At 42.1% G+C, this 25,000-nt stretch overlaps 1 protein-coding gene across 3 annotated transcripts in view; it reads left to right on the top strand.

The window, feature by feature from the left end:
• The window catches only part of PAAF1 (proteasomal ATPase associated factor 1), a 577,308-nt gene that overhangs the window by 37,958 nt on the left and 514,350 nt on the right, over window positions 1–25,000 (top strand). For 2 of the 3 annotated variants that reach the window (XM_044073392.1, XM_044073391.1), the window contains exon 3: window positions 19,325–19,428. The exons of the other annotated variant lie outside the window; for it this stretch is intronic. In XM_044073392.1, the coding sequence (XP_043929327.1) occupies window positions 19,325–19,428 (104 nt within the window). The remainder of the gene's footprint in view (window positions 1–19,324; window positions 19,429–25,000) is intronic. 3 annotated transcript variants of the gene reach the window in all.

Raw genomic sequence — 25,000 nt, 5'->3', positions numbered from 1 at the left:
TGCTTTGTCTGTGGACTGGTGAGCAGATGTTGCTGGCATCCCTTATGAAGGGAGTCTGACTAGCTTTACCTTTCTGTCTTTACTTTGCAGCCCGATAGTTTTTGTGTTATCTACTGAGTCATTTTCCAAAAACTGGTGGAATGCCTGTGATGCCTTGCTCTTTGCTACTGCAGCTCCTCTCTTCTCCTCTTTGTTAGCCTACCAGTATTCTTTCTAAGCCCGTCTATTCTATCTCCCACTTTTTCCTACACTCCTTGCTCTTGATGACTTCATTGACTTCTGCATTCCACCACTAGCTTTTCTGTGTACCTTATTTCCATATGTGGCTTGGCCGTGTACCTCTTCTGTAGTCTTCACATATGGTGTTTTAAGGTGTTGCCATTTTTCCTCAACTCCACCCATTTCCTGTTCTTCCTGAGGTGCTAGAGCCTTGAGTAATTCCTTGAACTCTTGTTCTTTCTCCAGTCAACTTCTGGGTCTTCAGCTTAAGTCTTTTTTGACCTTGGAACCTTTGTTGACCAGTGCTAGCTGCTGATTGTTGCATCCATTGGTTTATGTTGTGGCCGACTGATGATGTAGCCCATACTGTAATGTGGATTGTTAAATAGATGCCCATCTGTCCCCTCAGTTATGAAATTGGGTGAAAGGTGTGAGCAGTGGCTTTGGATGAGTAAGGCTGTGGATACGATGTTATTCTAGAGAGTTGATGGAGAAATAAGAAAGTTGGTGAATGTGATGGAGCAGTATATCAGAAAGAAGCTGTGGTGTATATGCTGCTATCTTGGTTGTGTGATGTAGAGGAGAGTGATTGGTTCAGGTTAAAAGTAGGAGTGGCTACACAAATATGAAGGATTTGGAGGTGGAAGGAGAGTGACCCTCCTGAGGCTTTCAAAAACAGTCAGCAAACAGAATATTCTGACCCCAAAGAATAAAGTTTTATAGATCAGAGAGGAGGAAGACAAGAAATGCCAGAGAGAACTAAAGAGAAATAGAAGTAAATGACAGAGCGGTGAATACAGTTAGAGAGAGAGAGATTATGTATGCGCTCCAATAAAGATTCTTTGAGCAGCCCTGGGTTTGATATACAAGGGGAAAGATGCAGCTGTTACAATCAGTAATGCAACTGTTAATTAAACATTAAGGACAAGCAGTTTAGGATAAACCAAAGACTGTATATTTGCTGGTATTATGGGAGTTATCTAGGGAGTTGGACAGGAGATTAGAATGAGTGTTGAGATAGGACAGAAAATGAGCAGAACAGTGAGGCAATCCAGAGTGGAGCATTACTCCAGTGGAATGTATTGCAACCCAATGCACTAGCAATTAAACAGGCACACAGAGAAAAACAAAAGTCAGCACTTCAAGCAGCTGTCCTGTTTAGTTGCCCAGAAGAGCACAAAGAGGAAGTCCTCAGGAGCACACAGTTCCAGGTCTTTATTTAATATTGTCTTTAAGTGAAGGTTGTGCAGCCTTGTTTACTGCTCAAAGAGTTTAGCTTAATTGGCACAGTAATTTCATTATTCTGCCAAAAACCTACTGTAGCTGTAACTCTGCTTTTCATGTGTCTGAAACTGTTGTGATTTTTTTCATCGTCAAACCTGCTCATGGTTTCACTTTCTAAAAATGTCAAAACTGTTAACCTGATATTTTTTTCTCCAGCACCGCTGTGTTTCTCCAGCACCACCGCTGTGTTTCTTTGACAATCTTTGTGATCTACTGCCCCACTGAGGGGGGCAGCACTGTGGCTCATAATCTCAGACTGGTGTTCATTCCTGATCTTTAGGTCACAGTTGTGTGGAGTTTGGCCTCTTAACATTTCTGTTTTGTTTTTTTGACATATTTGCTCTCCTTCCATTTCCCAAACATAATATATTCTGTAGTCATTTTTGATTTTTATATTTTAATATATTCTGTAGTCATGGCAAAAAAATCTATTTGGCAGTTAGCGAGAGGATTAAGAAAGCTGCTTTGTGTAACCAGGGGTACAAAATTTGAATCCTTGCCACCTCCATTTGCCTACTGTGCGACTCTTAGCAAGTCACTTTAACGGACAGTGATCCCTGGTTGCCTATGAATAGGGACAGCTGTGTTGTGTAGGCTTATCCCGTTAACAAATGAACTGGAAGTGGGAAGTTACCTGCATAAGAAATGATTGAAAAGTGAAAAAAAATCCCGATCAAGTTGTGAATATTGTGGTAGAAATGCAGTTTAGGGGTTGATCGTTCATTTTGCAGTATCACATTTACTGTTGACGTCTGTGCATTTTTTTAAAAAGGCTTCTTGTGCAGTTTTATGGTTGAGCAGGCCTAGTACACCTAGAGATGGTGTCAGTTTACTGAGAAAGGTAATATTGCTATGCCAGAGATTGCATCTGTGTTTGTGATTTCATTTTGTTTATGTAATATTCAAATCTTTTTTTTTTCTCTTCAGAAATGAATCCGGTGTATTTTTGATCTGTCTTGCTATAGTTGCACAGTTGTTTTTCAGTTTTCTTTGCTGGCGTGCAGTACTCTGTCCTCCCAATATTTTCCCGGTGTATTTTTGATCTGTCTTGCTATAGCTGCACAGTTGTTTTTCAGTTTTCTTTGCTGGCGTGCCGTACTCTGTGCTCCCAATATTTTCCCGGTGTATTTTTGATCTGTCTTGCTATAGCTGCACAGTTGTTTTTCAGGTTTTCTTTGGTGGCGTGCCGTACTCTGTCCTCCCAATATTTTCCCGGTGTATTTTTGATCTGTCTTGCTATAGCTGCACAGTTGTTTTTCATTTTTCTTTGCTGGCGTGCCGTACTCTGTGCTCCCAATATTTTCTTGGTGTATTTTTTATCTGTCTTGCTATAGCTGCACAGTTATTTTTCAGTTTTTCTTTGCTGGCGTGCAGTACTCTGTCCTCCCAATATTTTCCCGGTGTATTTTTGATCTGTCTTGCTATAGCTGCACAGTTGTTTTTCAGTTTTTCTTTGCTGGCGTGCAGTACTCTGTCCTCCCAATATTTTCTTTGTATTTTTTTTCAAAATGCTATAGCTGCTGGTTTATTTTTTTGCATTGAGTGTTTGTATTAACATTTTATTTTGCACAGAACCATAAAGTCTGGTGACTCGTTATAATCACTACGTCACACACAGTCTCTTTCCCTAGACCATGGCTAATCTGCATAGCATATTTTCATACCTTTCTGAAGTGCTTTTCTTGAATTCATCCACTGATTTGGCTTGCAGTAATCCTTGAGAAAGGCTGTCCTATTCACACACACTTTTTTTCCATGAAATACTTCCTCCTATATCTGTCTTAGGATCATAGAAAGTTCTAGGATAATGGCCAGAGGGCCCTTACAAGCCTAGCCAAATTTTTCCCTTGTTACTATGATCAACACCTTTTCCCTCTGTCCAAGAGGGACACAGATGGAGCCCCCAGGGTGAATTTACGGTTACCCATCCAGTCGTCCTGATTGTGTTTGAAGGGGGCCAGTGAGGTGCTTTGTTTAATGTGAAGTGGGAGTCCATTCCAAAGATGTAACCTTTGGGAGACAAATCCGTCCCTCCAGCAGGTTCTGTTAATGTCTCATACCAGGTTTAGGTTTTTAGACTGAGTAACCCATGTGCTATTTGACTTGTGGACATGCAGCATTTTCAATAAAGAGGGAGCAGAGATTGTCTTTTATATGTAAGGCAGAGATCTCCCCTGTGTAGTCTGTATGAAACAGAATAAAGTGACAAGTGATTTCAGCCAATCCACATAGGATAACTGCTGAATACCTTGAATTTTCTTTGTGAGGAACCTTTGTGTTCTCTCCAGTTGCTGCGGGTGCTTTGAAAGGTACATGCCAAAAGGGGTGTTGTACTCCGTTATTGGCCTAATGAGTGAAGAATACAGGGAGGTGATAACTTCACTTTTTCTCGAGGCAATGCCCTTGCTTATGAGATGAGCCTTATAGAATGCCCTTACCACTCTGGAGACGTGGTGATCAAAATCAAGGTTGCTGTCAACCTGAGTGCCAAAATCTCTCACCACTGAGTACATACTTGGGGTATTGCTATTGATGTGGTAATTTGCAGGAACCTCGCTTTTGCTGAAAGGGATGATAATGCATTGTTTTGCACTGAGTTTGAGGCCATGACTTTGGCACCAGTCATTTGTTTGCGCAAGACCTTCTTGAAGGATGTTGACATTGTTTAGAAATTCTATGACTGTACCCAGTTTGCAGTTGTCAGCAAACTTTGTCAGCCACAGTCCCTTGGTTTCAGCTTGTACTTTGGACAAATAGATTTTAAACAGTAGAGATCCCAGGACCAATCTCTGTGGAACACCACTGGTAACAGGTCTGCTGTTGGAGGTGGATTCCCCTATTTTGACTGTGTGCTCTATCAAAGAGCCAGTTCGCAACCCACCTTACAATATAAGGGTTGATGTGTAGCTGAGAGAGTTTGTCAATGACGCCTGAGTGAGAGATAGTGTCAAATGCCTTGGCCATGTCCAAGTAGGCTGTATGCACAGATTTTCCCTCATCCAGGGCCCTTGTGACTGTCTTGAAGAAGTCTGCCAGGTTTAACAAGCATGATCTTCCCTTGACAAATCCAAACTTGAGCCTTTTATCTTAGAACACATCAGATTTTTTCTCACTATCCCTCCTATACAAGGAAGTTGTAGTCCACAAAAATCACAAAAAATGATAGGCCAAAAAGAGCCATAAAGATGATAGAGTGGAATATTGAGGATAAGAAATTCTGCATTGTTACTATTATGCAAGAAGACCAGAATTTCCAGACAGAAGGTATACAAAAATATTGAGAGAAATTAAAGGAAAGAAAATACTTGCATGAGAAAAACTGTCAAACGCTTCAAATGCAGATTTGTGTTTAATACAACAGATTTATGAACATTATATAGACCAATAAACCTTGGGCCGTTTGGAAAAAGTAGCAACTGAGGAAGTGTACAAATATAAAATACAAAATCCATTTTTGAAAGGTATAAAAAAGAAATATGGATGTGGGAAAGAGAGAGCGATCTGATATGGTGCGATTATTTATTCAAAGGAGAAAGCCAAATTAATTAATACAAAAAAGGCAGCCCCAAAGATATTCATGAAATTTCCCATAACTGGCATCCAGATATGGAAAATTTCACAGTACAAAAAAGTACAATCATAAAGAGGGAATGGAGAGCAGAAAATTTAGTAAAGTAAAAGTTAAAAAAAAAAAAAAATAGAAGCTGAAGTTATGGTATACCTGTGAAGTGAAGGATTTAGTAGAGAAAATCTAACTCTGATAACACCACAGCAGGATAGAGCAATGGATCCCCAAATTAGGGAGAAATCAGCGGAGCTGGAAACATCTGCTCAGTTACAATATAAAGATAATTTGGAGCCTTCCATAGGAAACCAGTACAAAAGTTCAGTTGGAGTTGCTCAGCAAGGGAAGGAACAGGAAACTGTGGAAACGACCCAAAAAAGTTTTATAGAGAATTGGGGAAATGAGGCAAAAGGAATGAAACCAAACCAAAAAAAGAAGAAAGGGATACATTTTGGAGAAATATCTGTGAACATCCTGTGGAACATAATAAAGATGCTAAATGGATAGAAGTAAAAGAAAGAATAAGACATTTCTACTGTAGTTCTAAGATACTAAATACATTTTTAGATTCATTAGATTTACAGTTTAAATATTGTATTTTTAGAATTGGGGTCTGTTTTGCCTGAATTTGCCATTTTCTGACTGGCTAGTTGTAGTCAATTTTTGTAAATATATTTACTTCTGGGTAATGATTTTAGGTATAAGGTGTTCTTTAGGAAATGCAGGGGTGTGTTTTCCATATTTAGAGCATTAACGTTACTAAAATGAATGGGAGATGTGGTCCACGTTTTTTTAAAGGGTCTATATTATATCCTTGAACGCTTAAAAAAGCGAACGCTGATTGATCGAACTTATTTTCGCGAAACTGCAAAATATCGAAGCAGCAGAAACTCAAATTTTTTCTTAGGGAAAGAATTTGTTTGTCCATTTCTGTTGCTTCGGTATTTTCAGTGTTATGGTGGAAAGTTACCGGTCGGATTCAGGTAAGTGTGTGATTGTGTGGATGTGAATGTTAGGGAGATTTAGGTGAGTGAGGGTTAGGGCTCGGGTTAGGTGTGTGTGCGATTGAGTGGACATGAGGGTTAGGGCGAATTTAAGCGAGTTAGGGTTAGGGAGCGGGTGAGGTGAGTGTGCGATAGTGACGGACCTTAGGGTTTGGGTTAAGGTAAGTGGGTAGTTAGTGGTGTGTGCATAGTTTCGTGTAGGGTTAGGTATCAGATTTTAGGTGTGTGTGTGTGGATTTCTGTTTGTTTGGTGTGCTTGTGTTGTGTGTATGTGTTTTGGATCAGCGATTTTTTTCCCAGGGAAAAAAATCGCTGATCTGACAGTTTGAGATTGTAAACTTTCGCTTAAATTAGGTCGATCAATCAGCGTTTGCTTTTTTAAGCGTTCGATGATCTAATATAGACCCTTTTTAAATAAACTGTAAATTTTGGGATTTGTGCATAAGTGGAATAAATGAGGGTTTGGTTTATGGTGAGATAGGTGAAATATCTTGTACTGCACATAATATTTCATTTATTACATACTAAACCCTATAATGTGCAGTTTTCTTTAATGGATAAGGATGGCGCAGTAATGGAGTGGTTGACGACGCTGCCTCACAGCACTAGATTCTCTGGTTTAGATCCTGGCTGGTGTGAATTTTCTATATAGTCTGCATTTCCACCCTGTGTCTGAGGTTTTCTCCAGAGGCCCTCCTTTCATTCTGGAGGTACAGAGGTAGGTGAATTGAAAATTATGAAAATATAGACCTTTTCTTTTTTTGGAGGAGCTGAAAATGGGCTCCTACCCAGTCAGACTTTCCCAGTAATTATATGTCAGTAATTAAGTATACCATTCGTGTGTGTTAGTGTTCGCGTGTGTGTTCTTGTTCTCAGTTTGTTTATGTACTGGTCTGTTACATAAGTAATTAAGTATACCATTGTGTGTTCTTGTTCTCGGTTTGTTTCTGTACTGGTCTGTTACATAAGTAATTAAGTATACCATTCGTGTGTGTTAGTGTTCGCGTGTGTGTTCTTGTTCTCGGTTTGTTTCTGTACTGGTCTGTTACATAAGTAATTAAGTATACCATTCGTGTGTGTTAGTGTTAGTGTGTTCTCGGTTTGTTTCTGTACTGGTCTGTTACATAAGTAATTAAGTATACCATTCATGTGTGTTGGTGTTTGCGTGTGTGTTCGTGTTCTCGGTTTGTTTATGGACTGGTCTGTTACATACATGCTCCAGCTTATGTCCATTGTTTGCTCTTGTGTGTTGGTGTTCGCGTGTGTGTTGTTGTTCTCGGTTTGTTTCTGTACTGGTCTGTTACATAAGTAATTAAGTATACCATTCATGTGTGTTGGTGTTTGCGTGTGTGTTCTCGGTTTGTTTATGGACTGGTCTGTTACATACATGCTCCAGCTTATGTCCATTGTTTGCTCTTGTGTGTTGGTGTTCGCGTGTGTGTTGTTGTTCTCGGTTTGTTTATGTACTGGTCTGTTACATACATGCTCCAGCTTATGTCCATTGTTTGCTCTGACAGGATTCTGATCCATATGATTCTTCATTACATAAAGGAGGTATTGAAAGCTGATGGACTGTCGATAGGCAGGTTCATAGGGTGATACTAGGCTATTGGCCCGGAGCCCCTTGTAAGCCTAGCCAAGAATTTTGCCCATGTTCCCTCAGAGTCAGCACCTGTTTCCTCTGTCCAGCAGGGACACAGGTGGGATCCCAGGGGTGTATTTTCTGTTTCCCATCCAGTTGTTCAGGTTCCTCTTAAAGAGGGCTAGAGAGGTACTCTGCTTGACATGGAGAGGGAGTCTGTTCCACAGATGGGGGAGTCTTTGGGATACAAATCTGTCCTGCCAACAAGTTCTGTTAATGTCACAGACCAGGTTAATGCCTTGCGTGCGGGTTGCACGAGTGGAGTTTGTCTTTTGGATATGCAGAAACTCCATCAAGGCCGGGTCTGAAATGGCCTTGTATGCCAGATACAGGTCACCTCTTAGTAGTCTGTACAACACTGAGTAGAGGGACTGGGCCTTTAGCCTGTCTGTATAGGATAGGTGTTTGAGACCTTGGATTTTCTAGTCAGGAACCTCTGTGGTCTCTCCAGCTGCTACATGTGCTTGGCAAGGTACATGCTGAAGGGAAGGGGGCATTGTACTCAATAATGGATCTGATAAGGGAGGAGTACAGGGATGTTATGACCACCTTGTTCCTAGATGAAGTACCCTTATTTATGAGGTGGGCCATGTAGAAAGCCTTCCATACCATGGAGCCAACGTGGTGGTCAAAAGTCCGGTTGCTATCAACCTGGGTGCCCAAGTCCGTCACAACTGATTGCGTGCTTAGTACGTTGTTATTAATGTGATAGTTAGTGGGATGTCATTTTCCCCAAAGGGGATAATGATGCATTTCTTGGCATTCAGTTTAAAGCCATGCTTCTGGCACGAATCATTGCTTTGTTTAAGGCCCTCTTGGAGGATGTACACATCATTAGAGGAATTTAAGACAACACCCAGCTTGCACTCATCTGCAAACTTGGTCAACCACATACCACTGGTTTTGGCTTGCACCTCAGAAAAGTATATCCCAAACAGTAGAGGCCCCAAGACCGATCCTTGTGGTACACCGCTTGTTACGGGTCTACTACTAGAGGTGGCATCCCCTACTTTGATTGAGTGGGTTCTGTCAGTGAGCCAGTTAGCTACCCATCTGGTAACATATGGGTTGATGCCTATCTGGGATAGTTTATCCATTATGCCTGAGTGGGGAATAGTGTCAAAGACTTTGGCTAGGTCAATGTAGGCGGTGTACATCATCTTCCTCTTATCCATGGCTTTGGTGACTGTTTCAAAGAAGTTGACCAAGTTTAACATGCATGATGTCCCATTGACAAAACCAGACTGTGTGGGATCAAGTGTTTCGAGGTTGCCAATGTCCTTGTTTATAAGGTCCACGATAATGCGTTCCATGGCCTTGTAGATCAGGCTAGTTAGGCTGATGGGCCTATAATTGCCTGAGTCAGTGGACGCTCCACCTTTGCATAGAGGGATGACAGTGGGTGTTCTCCATTCAGCTGGGACGAAGCTGGTGTTCAGGCTTTGGTGGAGTAGGATGTCTAATGGAGCTGAGAGCTCATGCCTGAGTTAATGTAGGATACAGTCAGGGATGTTATCTGGTCCCATGGAGACTGTATTTTTTGCCTTTGAGAGGATATTAAGGACCTATTCCCTGGTGATGAGGGGAGAGGGGGGCAGGTGGTGGGAATGTCCTAGTTTTACTAATGGGGGAACAGGGTGGTGAAGTTTTCACTGAACCTGTCTGCCAGCAGGTTGACTATATCTATGGCATTTGTGTATGTGATGTTATTGACACCGATTCAGAACAGATTTGGGTGTTACCTTTGAGATTGCAGACATATGCGAAAAATGCCTTGTGATTATTCTTAATAGATATGGCCAATTTGGACTTGGAGGTTGGTTTTTAAGTTCATAGGTGTGTACTAGGCTAATGGCCCTGGAGCCTTTACAAGCCTAGCCCATAGGATTACCCTGGCATCATGTCACCCGACCTTCGTTCCCAGTGCCTCTGTCAAGTAGATCCACTGTGATCCCCACGGTGACTAGTTTGCTATTTGACTTGTATCCTGGCAGTACTAGTGGTGGTTGGTGGAGGTAGACAGGTTAGGGTTAATCTTGGTGAGAACACAAGGACTGCTAAATAGTAATACTTATGTGTAAACAGGGCATGATACGATCTTTAAGTGTAGCAGTTAGCACAGAGGATTAAGGTTCTGAGCTGTTAATGAGATGCTTCTGTAGTTCAAACGTATAACCTATGATTCCTTCCAGCTCCATTTGTCTGCTGTTGATTCTGAGCAAGCCATTTAACCATGCAGTGCTTCTGAGTTGCCCTTTTAAAGTGACACGTGTTTCAAGTGGGTTATCTAGTTAACAAATGAGAAAAAATAAAAATCACTGAGTATATTTCAGTACTTGGTGTCTTTGCTTAATACAGCTGTTGTTTACTTATCTATTAGTATGGCAGCAGAGAGGATTTAAGGATAAGAGTTGTTAACAAGCTACTTCCTGTCATCCATGGTATGATTTCTGTGGCCTTCATTTGCATGTGGTGTGACTCTCAGTTAACAAGATGATGCAATTTGGAAACCGGACTAGGTCCTCTGTTGAAGTTCATCGTGCATACAGCTGCAGTCATAACAGATGGGTTCTCCTGCCGTCAGGCGGGTCCTCGGTCGGCCGAATTCCAAAGTCTAGGTCCGGTGTCGGTTGTCGGCGCTTCTTCCCTGACGTCAGTGCGACAGGGGTATAAAGGAACCAGACGACGCCATTTTCTTCAGTCTTTCTTGCCGCACGGTGCCCGAAGCAGAAGCAGTTTGCAAGTGCCGGTTGGCCAGCTCCTGAAATTACGAAAAATTTTGAAACCGAAGTCTTCTTGAAAGCTAAGTACCCCGTTGGGGAAACTTTTCTTGCCTCAGACCGATGTCAGACAAAGTTAACAATTGTATTTCTTGTGGGAAGCAAATACCAAATAAGGATTTCCATTCCCTCTGTATACCTTGTTTAGGCCCAGACCACGATGTCTCGGGCTGTCGCTTTTGTGCTACATTCAATAAACGCACTATTAAGCGTCGGGTGGAGTTCGCCCAGCATTATTTTGGGAAAGCATTTAACTATATTATGTCGTCGGATACTCCGACTCCAGTTTTGTGTAAAAAACCGCAAAGATAAAGACAGACACACGAGGTCCGCGGCCTCTACCGACACCACGCCAAAGCCGACTACACGTGGTCCGGATCTCAGCGAGGCGCCTACGCAGCCCCTGACTACCGACGACACTTCATTGGCAGTGTCTACTGTGCCCGAGGTCGCAGGCTCCTCGGCCCACACCCCGACTACAGATACCAAAGCCATTCTTGGCGTTGAACCTCACAATGTGGACAGGTCTACCTCCACTCAAGGTGTCTTCAGACCTTCCTCTTCTTTTTCCATCAAGGCTTTCACTAAGTCTAAAACAGCCATGCACTTTAAGAGACAAGATACACAGGGCCCATCTCCAGGCCCCATGCCTAAAAAACAGATGCTTAAAATGGCTGAGGATTTAATTACTCTTATCAGGGGTTCTCAACCCCCACCAGACAAAAGGCCCAGAGTGGAGGAAGAATCCCCCTCCTCTGATCAGGGCTCCATTATTTCAGAGCACTCTGATGATCAGGAACATCCTTACTCCCCTTTTGAAGACTCTGATGCAGAGGAGTCCATTCCTTCTGTATCCCCCCCCAGAGGATTACTCATTCAGGGAAACTTTGCATACCTTAAGGGAACACTTCCACTGGGAAGGCCAAGATTATTCAGATTCCAAGAAAAGGCTTAGGGAATTTCTCTTGCTACCTCAGCACAGGCCTCTGGCTATACCTCCTGTCTTGGACATCCTAGATGATGTTTACTCGGAGGCCTGCCTTAACCCGGATTCTCTGCCTCCAGCCTCAGTCAAACCTGACAGGTACTACAGGGTTCCTGACCCGCACCAGTTTCTATACAAAAGCCATTCTGCTGACCCAGAAACCATCTCACAGGGCCCCAAGAGAATTAAGGCCTCCACTGCTAAAAATCCATTACCTTCCGAGAGAGATTCCAGATCCTTAGAAAGGTGGGGAAAAAATATATATACCTCGGCTACCTTAACCATGAGGGCCTTAAACTGTCCGTTCCATATGTTAAAATACCAACAGTTTTTGTTATCACAATTGAAAAGTAAAATGTCACAACCTGAACAACCAGACTTGAAGGAGTTGCAGGATTTGATGCATAGTGCAGAACAAGTGGGTAAGCATACTTACAATGTGGTTTTGATGCTCTAGAGGCCTCATGTAGAGCTGCTGTTACAGGATCAGTCATACGTAGACATGCCTGGCTCAAGGAACAAACCTTGCCTGATCATGTCAAAGCTAAATTACTAGATGTCCCTCTACAAAAGGATGTGTTATTTGGTGCTAATGCTGAGGAGGTATTAAGGAAAATGGAGGAAAAAGCTAAATCAATGCAAACTGTGAAGGATTTTCTACAGGTACAACCCCCACGTTTCAGTAGAAATTGGCCTTCCAAAAATAGGTCCTTTACAGCCACGGACAGACCTCAAAGAGGTAGATACAGGCGCCCGAGGGGCAGAGGACAATCCCAAGGATCGTTTAGAGGCAGACAATGGCAAGCTCCTGCGCAAAGAGGTGGTGAGGATAACTCGTAATCATTCAGAAAGCAAACCCAATGACTTTCCCCTTTGCATGCCAAGCAAGACTCAAATGGCAGCCCCCTTAGGAGGAAAACTGGCATTATTTTCAAAAAATTGGCATATTGTCACAAAAGACAAATGGATCCTGGACATTATAAACAGAGGTTACAGATTCCATTTTCACACCCTTCCAAAAATGAGAGGCATGCCGAACCTGCCACACAATCAAAGGGCAGAGACACAAAAGCAAATTACAGATCTCATAGACATGAAAGCAATTCAAGAGGTACCTACGCACGAACAAGGTCAAGGTTTTTATTCCAGACTATTCCTGGTACCAGGGAAGGGAAAAGATTGGAGACCTGTTTTGGACCTATCCATCCTAAACACATTTCTACTCGTACCAAAATTCAAGATGCTCACTCTACAGCAGCTTCTTCCCATGCTGGGCAATGGAGTCTTGGCTGGTAACATTGGACCTCAAGGAGGCATACATGCATGTCCCAATCAGACAAAATTGCAGAAGATACCTCAGATTTCTTGCAGGTTCAACCCATTATCAATTCTCTGCATCACCCTTTGGCTTATCTACTGCACCCAGAGTATTCACGAAATGCCTGGCATCATTAATTGCCTACTGCAGACTTCAAGGGATACAAATATACCCCTATTTGGACGACTGCCTGATCAAGTGGACAGCAAGCACATTCTCCTGAAACATCTGGCTTATGTAATAATGTTGTTGAACACTCTGGGATACACAGTCAACAAAAAGAAATCAAGGCTAATACCCTCTCGGAAGATTATTTTCATGGGTGCCAACTTGGAAACAAACACCCAGATGGCCTACCTCACGCTAGAGAAGCAGGGGCAACTAAGTCAATACTTCAGAGCACTAGCAAATTGCACCTGGCTGACTGCAAGGAAAATCCTGCAGGCTCTGGGATTCATGGCATCTTGCATCTTACTAATCCCATGTGCAAAGCTGCATATGAGGAAACTTCAATGGTACCTGAAAAACATATGGTCTCAACACAGCCACAGTTTAGAAACGATAATACCACTAGTTCCATGTCTTCAAAAGGAATTTCTGTGGTGGGCTCAAGCATGCCAAACAAACACAGGTCTTCCATTCAGCAAGCCTCAAGCAAATCAAGTCATCACAACAGACGCCTCTGACTACGCCTGGGGGGCGCACATGACAGATCGGTGCATTCAGGGCAAATGGTCCCAAAAAGAAAAGCACCTTCACATCAATCAAAAGGAAATGCTAGCAGTAATAAATGCTATTATAACTTTCAAAGACCTTCTGCAACCAGGCCAACTATTGATAAGAACGGACAACACCACAGTTATGTGGTACATAAACAAGCAGGGAGGAATGCATTCATACCCTCTATGCAGACTGGCCATGTCACTTTGGAACAGGGCCATGGACTTACAAATCGAGCTACAAGCACAGTACCTGCCAGGCAAGGAAAACATGCTGGCAGACAACCTAAGCAGAAATATGACAGATCCACATGAATGGAAGTTGCATCCAAAAGTTTTTACAGAAATAATCCAAGCATGGGGAAGGCCAGACATAGATGTCTTTGCCTCCCACAAAAATCACCAATTGACAAAATTCTGCTCAAGGATTTTTCATCCAAAGGCCTGGAGAGTGGACATCAATGACAGTTTATGCCTTCCCACCTCTTCCTCTGCTGCCCAAAGTTCTACTGAAAACCAGAGCAGACAGACCAAAGATGATTCTCATTGCTCCAGACTGGCCAAGACAACACTGGTACCCACTCCTGAGGAGCCTGACGCATTCCCCACCATGGACCCTGCCTCTAATGCCTCTTCTCCTGACTCAGCACAGCTTCAAAACTCTTCACAGCCAGCTAAAACACTCAATCTAGCCGCATGGAAGATTCCTTAGCATCACAACAGACCCTACTCTCCAAGGAGGTGCAGGATGTCATTTTGGAGGCCAGAAGGCCGTCGACTAGAAAAGCTTACTCCGCAAAATGGAAACGGTTTTGTGTCTGGAATGAGAAAAAGGGCCAGGATCCCGGAAAACTGAATTTACCTCAAATACTACAGTATCTAGCTGAGCTGCTAAGCAGTGGACTTTCATTCTCCTCCATCAAAATCCACGCCTCTGCCATTTCTGCAGAATACAACACTGATCCACCCTTATTCTCTCACCCTCTCTTAAGACAGTTCCTCAGAGGGGCTAAGAATCTAGACCCCCAAGGAAGCAACCAATACCTGCTTGGGATCTCAATTTCATTCTGGAAAAACTGACCTTGCCTCCCTTTGAGCCAGCTGCCTCATCAGATTTGCAATATTTGTCCTGGAAAACAGCTTTCCTTCTGGCTATTACCTCAGCTCGTAGAGTTTCAGAACTACAAGCTCTCATGGCTGTGCAGCCTTTTATCATCTTCCATCAGGACCGAGTTTCCTTATGGACCAACCCGTCCTTTATGCCTAAAGTGGTATCCAAGGTAGCTTTGAATCGGGCCATACACTTACCTACCTTTTATCCTAATTCTCAAAACAAAGGGGAGAGATTACTACATTCCTTGGACATCCATAGACAACTTCGTTATTATTTGGACAGAACAAAGCCTTTCAGAAAATCAGAACAGCTGTTTGTGTCCTATGCTGTAGGAGCTCAAGGAAAGCCAATTTCCAAACAGACAATCTCAAAATGGATAGCCCACTGCATATGCTTTTGCTATTCTTTTCATGGCAAAACTGTACCTACAGGCATCAGATCTCACTCCACAAGGGCCACAGCCACCACTGCAGCTTTCCTCAGAGGAGTTCCTACCAAAGATATTTTGAAAGCTGCCACTTGGAGTTCTGTGCATACCTTCTCCAAGCACTACCACCTACCATTATACTCCAAAACCAGAGCAGGCTTTGCCACTGCAGTCTTGCAGGGCATCCTAGCTCCTCCTAGTTCCACCTAGTGCCTACCACCCCTTTCTTAGCTTTGGGATTCTACCCATCTGTTATGACTGCAGCTGTATGCACGATGAACATAGTACAGTTTTGTACCTACCATAAATGTAGATGTTCGAGTGCTAATACAGCTGCAGTCCAGGTTTCCCTCCCTCCTTCCCCTCTTGGGACAGGCCTATTGGCTAACACCTCCTCATACAACCTGATTGGGGTATTCTTTTATGGTGTATTTGCTTGCAACTACTGTATTTTGATTATATTGCATTGCTTTATTACACAAATTTATGTATTGCCTTCCTTCTGGGGGCACCTGACATCTGGGGCAAGAAAAACTGAAGAAAATGGCATCGGCTGGTTCCTTTATACCCCTGTCGCACTGACGTCAGGGAAGAAGCGACGACAACCGACGCCGGACCTAGACTTTGGAATTCGGCCGACCGAGGACCCGCCTGACGGCAGGAGAACCCATCTGTTATGACTGCAGCTGTATTAGCACTCGAACATCTACATTTATGGTAGGTACAAAACTGTACTTTTCCTTGACCACTTTTGTAGTAATCACATATAAACCTATTAGAATTGAAAAGACTTTAGAATACCGTAATAAACTGAAAATAACTGGAAGAAACTAGAATGAGGTTGGAACGAATGTTATTTTTTAATTACCCAGAACTGTGCTGAACAGGTGCCAGTCTCTCCTTTATGTGCCAAATCGTCTTGTACCTGTCAGAATAAAAGTTTGCATAAACTCTACTTCGGTTAAGAATGGTTTATGTTCAGTGGAGGTAGATGTTAAAAATATCCAAATCGAATCTTACTGTCTCCATTAACAGTGCTGATAAACTGAAGTAGACTGAATTGTAACGTCTGTCGCTTCTGCGCTCATTATACTCAGAATTATTTCTTTTCTCCTGAATAATGTTATTAATGTTCTGGAATGGTGAATATTTGACCTGACTTGCACTCTCTCTGCAGTGTCTGTGCTAAACTTCTGTGGACTGCGCTGCAGTGACTTTCTTCGTATCAGTCTGAACTAATTAACTGACTCACTTTTGTGTCCGAAGTCTCTCTTCTAATAATGCCAAAAATATCAAAACCCTATAAATTTCCGACAAGTTTCTTAGCCTGTTTGCACTGCACATTTTAACCTTGTCAGTATTCTTGACTGAAGGTTATTCATGTTTACTGAAACATTCCTTGTAAGTGTTTGCTTTAACATGGTGCCATTTCTATGGCTATACAAAGAAAATATTGTATTTATGTTTAACAAACTACATTTAAGTGAATCTTGACTGCATCCAAATTTCAGAACAGCCATGGGACATCTTATATTGATTTAACTGATAACTTTGCTGTATTATTTAGGATAGAAATGGTTTAATTACAGCATCATTTTATCACATTTAAATAAAAAGCAGCTTCCTAAGTGTTCTTATGTGCTATTTGTTAACTTGGTACGTGGGCTGATCTGAAGATCCTTTTCTGTCATAACCTGGGCCTTTTAGGCAAGAGTACAGAGATTTCAAGTAGACAGTTAAGTTATTCACATGTACACTTGTTTAAATTGTATGATTGAATGATATGTTTGAGAACTTGAATAAATTATATTGACTTGAGAAAAAAGACAAATCATATTAACGTGCATTGAGATGAGCAGGAAAGAGACTGTGTGAACACAGTTATGCAGAATAAGCTGAGCATAATTACTACATCTTTCTAAAATGTTCACGTTTGTTATTTCAGAGAGACAGTTGTAAACTATTACAGCACACCTTTTGCAATCCTTGTGGAACTGGACAGAACACACTTTATTTTTTCATTGGATCAGCTCCACTGCGATGTCAATGGAGAGACTATATGGACTCCCACCAAAGAACATTAGGTGGGTAAAGTCCAAGACTGTCAGCAGACAGTGGTGCTTAGGATCACTACATGCGGTTTTTGCACTGCCATTACAGCAGGCTGTCTGCGTCCCAACTGACCTGGATTAGAGTAGTGGCTGGGTCGCTGGAGGGGTTTGGATGTAATGGATGAAATACAGCATCTGTTATTGGCTCTCATAGGTGTCCAGGTGTGAGGGAGAGTGTGTTTGTCATAGGGTACTTATCATTTTAGTGATTGTCTTTTGGAGACTGGAAACATGGTAAGTGGGGCTGCTTGAGAAGATAGATGTGTACGTGACTGAACAATGTCTTGATGCATGCCCCCTCGTCCCACTGGAGGGGTTACTGAGCTGTACTATGGGAGATTAATAGCATCGTAAGAGCTGAGCTGCTTAGGATGACTCCTCCCTCTGGCCGATACATTAGCCAGCCATTGGAGGGAGGTGACTGGGCTGCTAAGGCAATGGCTCCTCCCACTGGCAGATGCACTAGTCAGCCATTGGAGGGAAGTGACTGGGCTGCCAAGGCAAATGGCAGTGGATAGGTGATTGGCTGGGGAGGAACAGAAGAAATTAAATATATCTCTGTTATGTTGTCCAGGATTTAAACATAAATGTGGCAGCCTGTTATTTTCTCTCCCCTCTTCTGAATTCAAGAAGTTTACCTATTTATAAATTCTCATTATTTCTGTCTGGCTGGGAGAATACATGCCTTAAATGTCTGTGGTAATAAGCCTTCCTATCATCTTTAAGTAATGGATTAGTTAGTCAGTGGTCTGTAATCCAGCCATGGGGTAGGACATTGAAGCAGCTAGCTAGCCAATGGTGACTTCTAATGGTGTCTGAAGTCTGCCATGCAGCCACATGATGGATATCAGATGTCCATTTTTTTAACAGTATTGTCTTCTTTATAAAGTATGCTATTTTGTGACTTGCTATGACAACAGTTGTGATGCCAAAGGACTTGTACAGTGTAACCCCAATGCTTCAAGGACTCGTGCTGTGCGAGTATGCCCATTGCTCTGAGGACTCGTGCTGTGCGAGTGTGCCCAGTGCTCTGAGGACTCGTGCTGTGCGAGTGTGCCCAGTGCTCTGAGGACTTGTTCTGTGTGTGCCCAGTGCTCTGAGGATTCGTGTTGTGCTAGTGTGCCCAGTGCTCTGAGGACTTGTTCTGTGTGTGCCCAGTGCTCTGAGGACTCGTGCTGTGCGAGTGTGCCCAGTGCTCTGAGGACTCGTGCTGTGCGAGTGTGCCCAGTGCTCTGAGGACTCGTGCTGTGCGAGTGTGCCCAGTGCTCTGAGGACTCGTGCTGTGCCAGTGTGCCCAGTGCTCTGAGGACTCGTGCTGTGCCAGTGTGCCCAGTGCTCTGAGGACTCGTGCTGTGCCAGTGTGCCCAGTGCTCTGAGGACTCGTGCTGTGCCAGTGTGCCCAGTGCTCTGAGGACTCGTGCTGTGCCAGTGTGCCCAGTGCTCGGAGGACTCGTGTTGTGCTAGTGTGCCCAGTGCTCTGAGGACTCGTGCTGTGCTAGTGTGCTCAGTGCTCTGAGGATTCGTGTTGTGCTAGTGTGCCCAGTGCTCTGAGGACTCGTGCTGTTCGAGTGTGCCCAGTGCTCTGAGGACTCAGGCTGTGCCAGTATGCCCAGTGCTCTGAGGACTCGTGCTGTGCCAGTGTGCCCAGTGCTCGGAGGACTCGTGCTGTGCCAGTGTGCCCAGTGCTCGGAGGACTCGTGCTGTGCCAGTGTGCCCAGTGCTCGGAGGACTCATGCTTCATATACAAAGTGCTAATGTTAATGCCGCTAGCAGGGAAAGCATCCCTGCTTGTTCAGAAAACGTTTTCCGTGTGATTTTCTTCATCTGTAGTTGCAGCCTTATGCCAGGTGAGTAAGTAGGTACAAGTAGCTGTTTTTCGTCACGTTATATTTTATCGAAGTTTGCAGTTTATACATTTTAAGAACCATAATCCCATTGCATTTTGGGTGCGAGTCATTTCTATTACATTGGGAAGACTGAATTAAACATACTTTTTGTGGCATTCACTTCCATGTGACTTCAGCATGTGCTGTGTGAACACTCCGCTTTCTCTGTGCTGTATTATTTTCACAGATGACTAGACACTTGGGATCTCAGTCTGTTGTTTAAGGAAGAATTAAGTGCTACTTATATCATGTGTTTTTTTTTTTTTTCAGGGAAACCAACTTTATATGGCAGTTTGAAATGCCAGGCAGTTGATCCCGATGGCCTCCCAGAAATTACTGCCTCAGAGGGTTTTGAGGTACTGGAAGTTACAAAGGTAATGGTGTAGATGTTGGCATTTCTGAGCATTGAGACAGACAGTTAAGATATAAATTGCTTTTTATAAATATTTTGCAGCTTGCAATTGTTTACTTGTAAACATAGCAGGCTGCACCACATAGGACTTACAAAACTGTTTGTATAAAGGTACTGCTCATAGGCAGACATGAGGCGTTTGTGGCTTGGTTATCCACATTTCCTTAGATCCTCAAAACTGTTGCACTTCAAAGAAGTATTTTTCATCTAAGGATAGTTATTTAGTTCTTAACAGATATTACTGGTTCTTTTATGATTACCAAATTCCTGATTGCTTCTGGTGGCTGGAGAACAACTGAGGTATTCTGATGTAGTCCAAAGTGCAGGACATGCTTGCAGATATTGAATTAGGTTTGTTGTAGCACACATCCTCTATCACATTAGAGTGAAGTCTGCAATGCAAGCAGCTGTAGGAGTGCAGGGGTGGAGACCTGCCCTACTACTAAAACAGTGTTTCACGCGTTTCTTTTACTACTAGGACTAAGACTGCAGGTTTAAGCTCAGCACCTGAAACGTCCCTAGGCTACTTTAGCCCCTCTTCTGTTACCAGTAATCCTACACACCGAAGAAATCAACTTGAAACCTCTTTAGCCGTCCACTAAAGTCGAGTCACACTGAGAAGCATAAGCGTCATACCAGAGTTGCCACTGTGTTTTGAGGAAGTAATCTCTTGTCTCTTTACACAGTTAAGTGACACGATGCTGAGTTTAGTACATGTCAGGTGGTGATGTTTGTGTTTCACTGTTGCAGTCATCACTTATCTGCATGCAGTAGCCCTCAGTCGGCCTGATTATCAAAGTCTTGGGTCTTGTGTCAGTTGCCGTCTCATCTTCCGTGATGTCAGGTAGTCAGGGGTATAAAGCATGCAGCCGACACCATTACATCAGTCTTTCTTGCCGTGCAGTGCCCGAAGCAGAAGCAGTTCGCAAGTGCCAGTTGGCAGACTCATAAAATTTTTGTTTTCGAGTTTAAGAACCGAAGTCTTCAACTAAAGCTAAGTACCCCATTGGGGAAACTTTTTCTTGCTCTAAACCGATGTCAGTAAAAGTCAATAATTGTATTTCTTGTGGAAAGCAAATACCTCATAAAGATTTTCATTCGTACTGTGTTCCTTGCCTAGGCCCTGACCACAACGTACCTTGCTGTCAGTTTTGTGCCTTATTTAAGCAACGAACTATTCGTCGTCGGTATATTTTCGCTTCTAACTATTTTGGTACTATGTTCAATTATCCAGATATGTCTTCGGTAAGCCATCTGACTACCAACCTTCCGAAAAAACGCAAAGATAAAGACAGAGACAGGCCGCCTAGGTCCAAAGCTGCCAACGACTCTTCTCCTAAGCCAATCGCCAGTTCGCCGGTACTCAGTGAGGCACTTTCACATCCCCTGATACCCGCCACTTCAGATTCATAGGCCTCTACTGAGACCCATTCGGAGGCCGGTATGCCGTGAGATACTTCAACTGTGGAACCTGCGGATGTCTCTACCTTGGATGGGTCTGGAGCCGCTGTGCAGGCACCGGCTTCTGGGGGTGTATTCAGGCCTACTGACTTGTATATTAAACCGACGCCATCTTCTTCTTCAAGGCTTAAAACTCGAACCATGCCTAGAAAACTGATGCCCAGACAGTATGGTCAGGCCTCTATGCCTAAAAAACAAATGTTAAGAATGGCTGAAGGACATTATTACTTTAATCAGGGGAAGCCAACCTTCCCCCTCTGGGAGACCTAGGACTGAATTTGCTTATGATACTTCTGACCAGGATTCTGAAATTTCTGTTTCCTCTGACCAGGATTTACCCTTATCTACCTATGAGGATTCTGATGTAGAGGACTCTCTTCCCTCTGCGCCCCCCCCCCCCAGAGGATTTCTGTTTTGGTGAAACCTTGCATACTCTTAGGGAGCATTTTCGTTGAGAAAGCCAGGATTACTCTGATTCTAAAAAGAGGCTTAGGGATTTCTTACACCTGCCCCAGCACAGGCCTTTAGCTATCCCTCCTGTACTAGACATTGTTGATGATGCCTTTTCGGAATCTAGCTTGGCCCCTGACTCTTTACCTCCTGCTCCCAGAAAACCTGATAGATATTACAGGGTTCCTGATTCTCACAAGTTTCGTTTTAAAAATCCTGTTGCGGATCCTGAGACCATTTCACAGGGACCCAAGGGCATTAAGGCTACTATTGCCAAAAACCCTACCCCCTCTGATAGAGATTCCAGGGCGCTGGATAGATTGGGTAAGTAGGTATAAACTTCTGCAACCTTGGCTATTAGGGCCTTAAATTGCCAGATGTAATGGGATCCTATCTCGCCTACATTCATAACAGATGGGTTCGGAGCCGATCCATCGGCTCCGACTCGGCAACTAATACACTAGCACGAAGTCTCTCATTGGCTGGGCTACTCCCTATCCCAGGATGCACTACACCTGCTTCCCCAGATCTCGTTTGCCGCACAAGCTGGGCGTGGTCTCGACTTGGCTGGAGCTAAGTGGTTCTTTTTACCTTTATTGGTCTTTGACCTGGGGGTTTTTTGTCTATATTAACCAAACAGCTGTTTTAACAGCTATTCCTTATTACTTGATATATTTTGTGTGATTGACTGTCTTCTGGTAATTTATTTTTTTCAGTTGGGCAAGGCCCGTTTAAGTTAGAGGGCCTTTGCCCTACCTTTGAGTGCTATCAAGCCTTTATTAACTTTTTGGTTAATTGTTTTTCGGGCCAAGCCCGTTTAAATTAGAGGGCTTTGGGCCGTTCAACTTGTTTTCTCTGTGACTGTTTGTTGTGAGGTAAACCTTTTTTCCTCAGTACTCGCGCCAGTGTGTCTCGCGCTTTTCAGTTGGCGCAATTTGTTTATAGTGCTATACTTGTGTGGTAGAGTCAGGATTTTCATAAAATTTTACTTGTTGAAGGGCCTGTATTATGTCTAAGGAACAAAAGTCAGGCTTTAAAAAATGCACTCGGTGCAGTTATAAAATGTCCATTACAGACAGCCATTCAGTCTGTGTTTATTGTTTGGGGCCGAAACATCTGCAAGAGACTTGTAGCGTCTGTCATGCGTTCTCCTCTAGAGTTCTTCAAGAGCAGAACAAGCTAATTTTGAAAGGGCTTATTAAACCTTCTTTTGAGGAAGCCTTGGATCCACCTGTTGCTTCCAAAAAGAAAAGATCGTCGGCTCCGACAAGTCCGTCGGAGCCGTCTACTACTAAAAGCCAAAATTGACTTCTTCCTCGGCTCCACTGACTTGGGGCCGAGGGTCGAGGTCTGCCTCGATACCTCCTGCCTCGGCTCCATTGGTTTTGAGCCGCGGGTTGAGTATCGAGAGGTGAATCACCTCCATCGGTTCCAATGGCTTGAGCCGGTGGAAGGTGTGCAGCTCAGACTCTTCCCCTCGGCTCGAAGAAAGCTCCTTCGCGCCGATGGTGGTTCATGCTGTGGTGGAACCCGGCCGATAGCGTTGGAGCTGCTTCGAGCCGTCCCCTTCTCTCGGAGCCGAGAGGAAAGTCTTCTCGATTGTCTACCTCCTCTAAATCATCGAGACTTTCTGATTCGGACCTGGATAGGGTGATACAGAGGCTATTCCAATCTCCAGTTTTTACTAAATTGGTCTCGCTCCAGCACAGTTAGCTTCGAGCCGATCCCCCTCCAACACATTCGATTCCTCCTCCAACCTCCTCGAGCCGTTGGAGTCGGTGAGTGGTGGAGCAAAGCGGAGCCATACGGTCGGAGCAGAGACCCCTTCGAGGTCTCTCGGTTCGACTGTGTTTCCTACCCTGTCCTCCGTTCAGGGTTTGGTACTGCCACCTCTTCAGCCGGGCCCGAGGGGAACACTTTGGCTTTGGGTGCTTCGTGCCTAGTCTTCCTCGGAGCATCGGCTGCTGGAATTCCCAGTGCCATCGTGGCCTCTAGACCAGTGACCTCCTTGATTCTGGAGGTCCGGCCTTTGAGGCCCAAAAGGGGGGCCCCCCCCCGGGCCCCAAATTTTTTTCCCTTAAATTTGGGGGGGGGGTTTTTTTGGTTTTTTAAATTTTTTTTCCCCCCCGGGGGGGCCCAAAAAAAAAAAAAAATTTCCCCCCCCTTTTTTTTGGTTTTCCAAATTAAAAGGGGTTTCCCCCCAAAGGAACCCCCCTTCCCCCCAAACCCAAAGGGGTTTTCCCTTTTTTTTTTTTTCCGGGGTTTTTAAAAAAAATTTTTTTTTTTCCCCTTTTTGGGAAAAAAAAAAAAAGGTTGGGGGGGGGGGGGTTTTTTTTTCCCCCTTAAATTTTAAATTTTATTTTTTTTTTTCCCCCCTTTTTTTTAAAATTTTTTTTTAAAAAAATTTTTAATTTTTTTTTCCTTTTTAAAAAAAGGGTTTTTTATAAAAAAAATTTTTTTTTTTGGGGGTTGAAAAAAAATTTTTTAAAAAATTTTAATTTTTTTGGGGGTTTTAAAAAAAATTTTTTTGGGGTTTTTTTAAAAAATTTTTTTTGGGGTTTTTTTTTTTTTTTTTTAAAAATTTTTTTTTTAAAATTTAAATTAAATTTTAATTTTTAAAAAAATTTTTTTAAAAAAAATTTTTAAAAAAAAAACTTAAAAAAAAAAATTTTTTTAAAAAAAAAAATTTTTAAATTTAAAAAATTTTTTTAAAATTTTTTTTTTTAAGGTTTTTTTTTAAAAAAAAAAAAGGGTTTTTAAATTTAAAAAAAAATTTTTAAAATATAAATTTAAAAAATAAATTTTTTTTTAAAATTTTTCCTTTTTTTTTAAAACTTTTAAAAAAAAAATTTTTTTTAAATTTTTTTTTTAAAATTTAAAAAAAAAAAAATTTTTTTTAAAAAAAGGGTTTTAAATTTTTTTTTAAAAATTTTTTTTTTTTTTTAAAAAAAAAAATTTTTTGGGAAAAAATTTTTTAAAAAAAAGGTTTTTTTTTAAAAAAAAAATTTTAAAAAAAAAAAAAAATTTTTTTAAAATTTTTTAAAAAAGGAAAAGGGGGTTTTTTTTTTTTAAAATTTTTTTTAAAATTTAAATGAAAATTTTTAAAATTTTTTTTTAAAATTTTTAAAAAAAAAATTTTTAAAAAAAAATTTAAATTTTTTTTTTTTTTGTTAAAAAAAAAAAAATTTTAAATTTATTTTTTTTTTTTTTTAAAAAAAATTTTTAAAAAAAAAAATTTTTTTTTTTTTTTTAAAAAAAATTTTAAAAAAAAAAAATTTTTTGGGGGAAAAAGGGTTTTTTTTTTTTGGGGGGGAAAAGGGTTTAAATTTTTTTTTTAAAAACCAAAAAAAACCCCCCCCCAAAAAACCTTTTTTGGGGAAAAGTTTAAAAAATTTTTTTGGGTTTTTTTTTTTTCGGGGGTTTTTTTTGGGGGGGGGGGGTTTTTTTTGGGGGAAAAATAAAAATTTGGGTTATTTTTTCATTTTAAAAAAAAAAAAATTTTTTAAATAAGGAAATTAAAAAAAAAAGGTTATTTTTTTTAAATTTTTTTTTCCCCCCCCTTTTTGGTTTTTGGGGGGGGGGGGGGGTTTTTTTTTTGGGGGGGGTTTGGGTTTTTTTTTTAA

This window comes from Protopterus annectens, chromosome 5.part1 (assembly GCF_019279795.1).
Source record: "Protopterus annectens isolate FY-2018-M chromosome 5.part1, PAN1.0, whole genome shotgun sequence".
In the NCBI taxonomy this organism is placed as follows: Eukaryota; Metazoa; Chordata; order Ceratodontiformes; family Protopteridae; genus Protopterus; species Protopterus annectens.
This window is presented reverse-complemented; position numbering and strand designations above follow the sequence as displayed.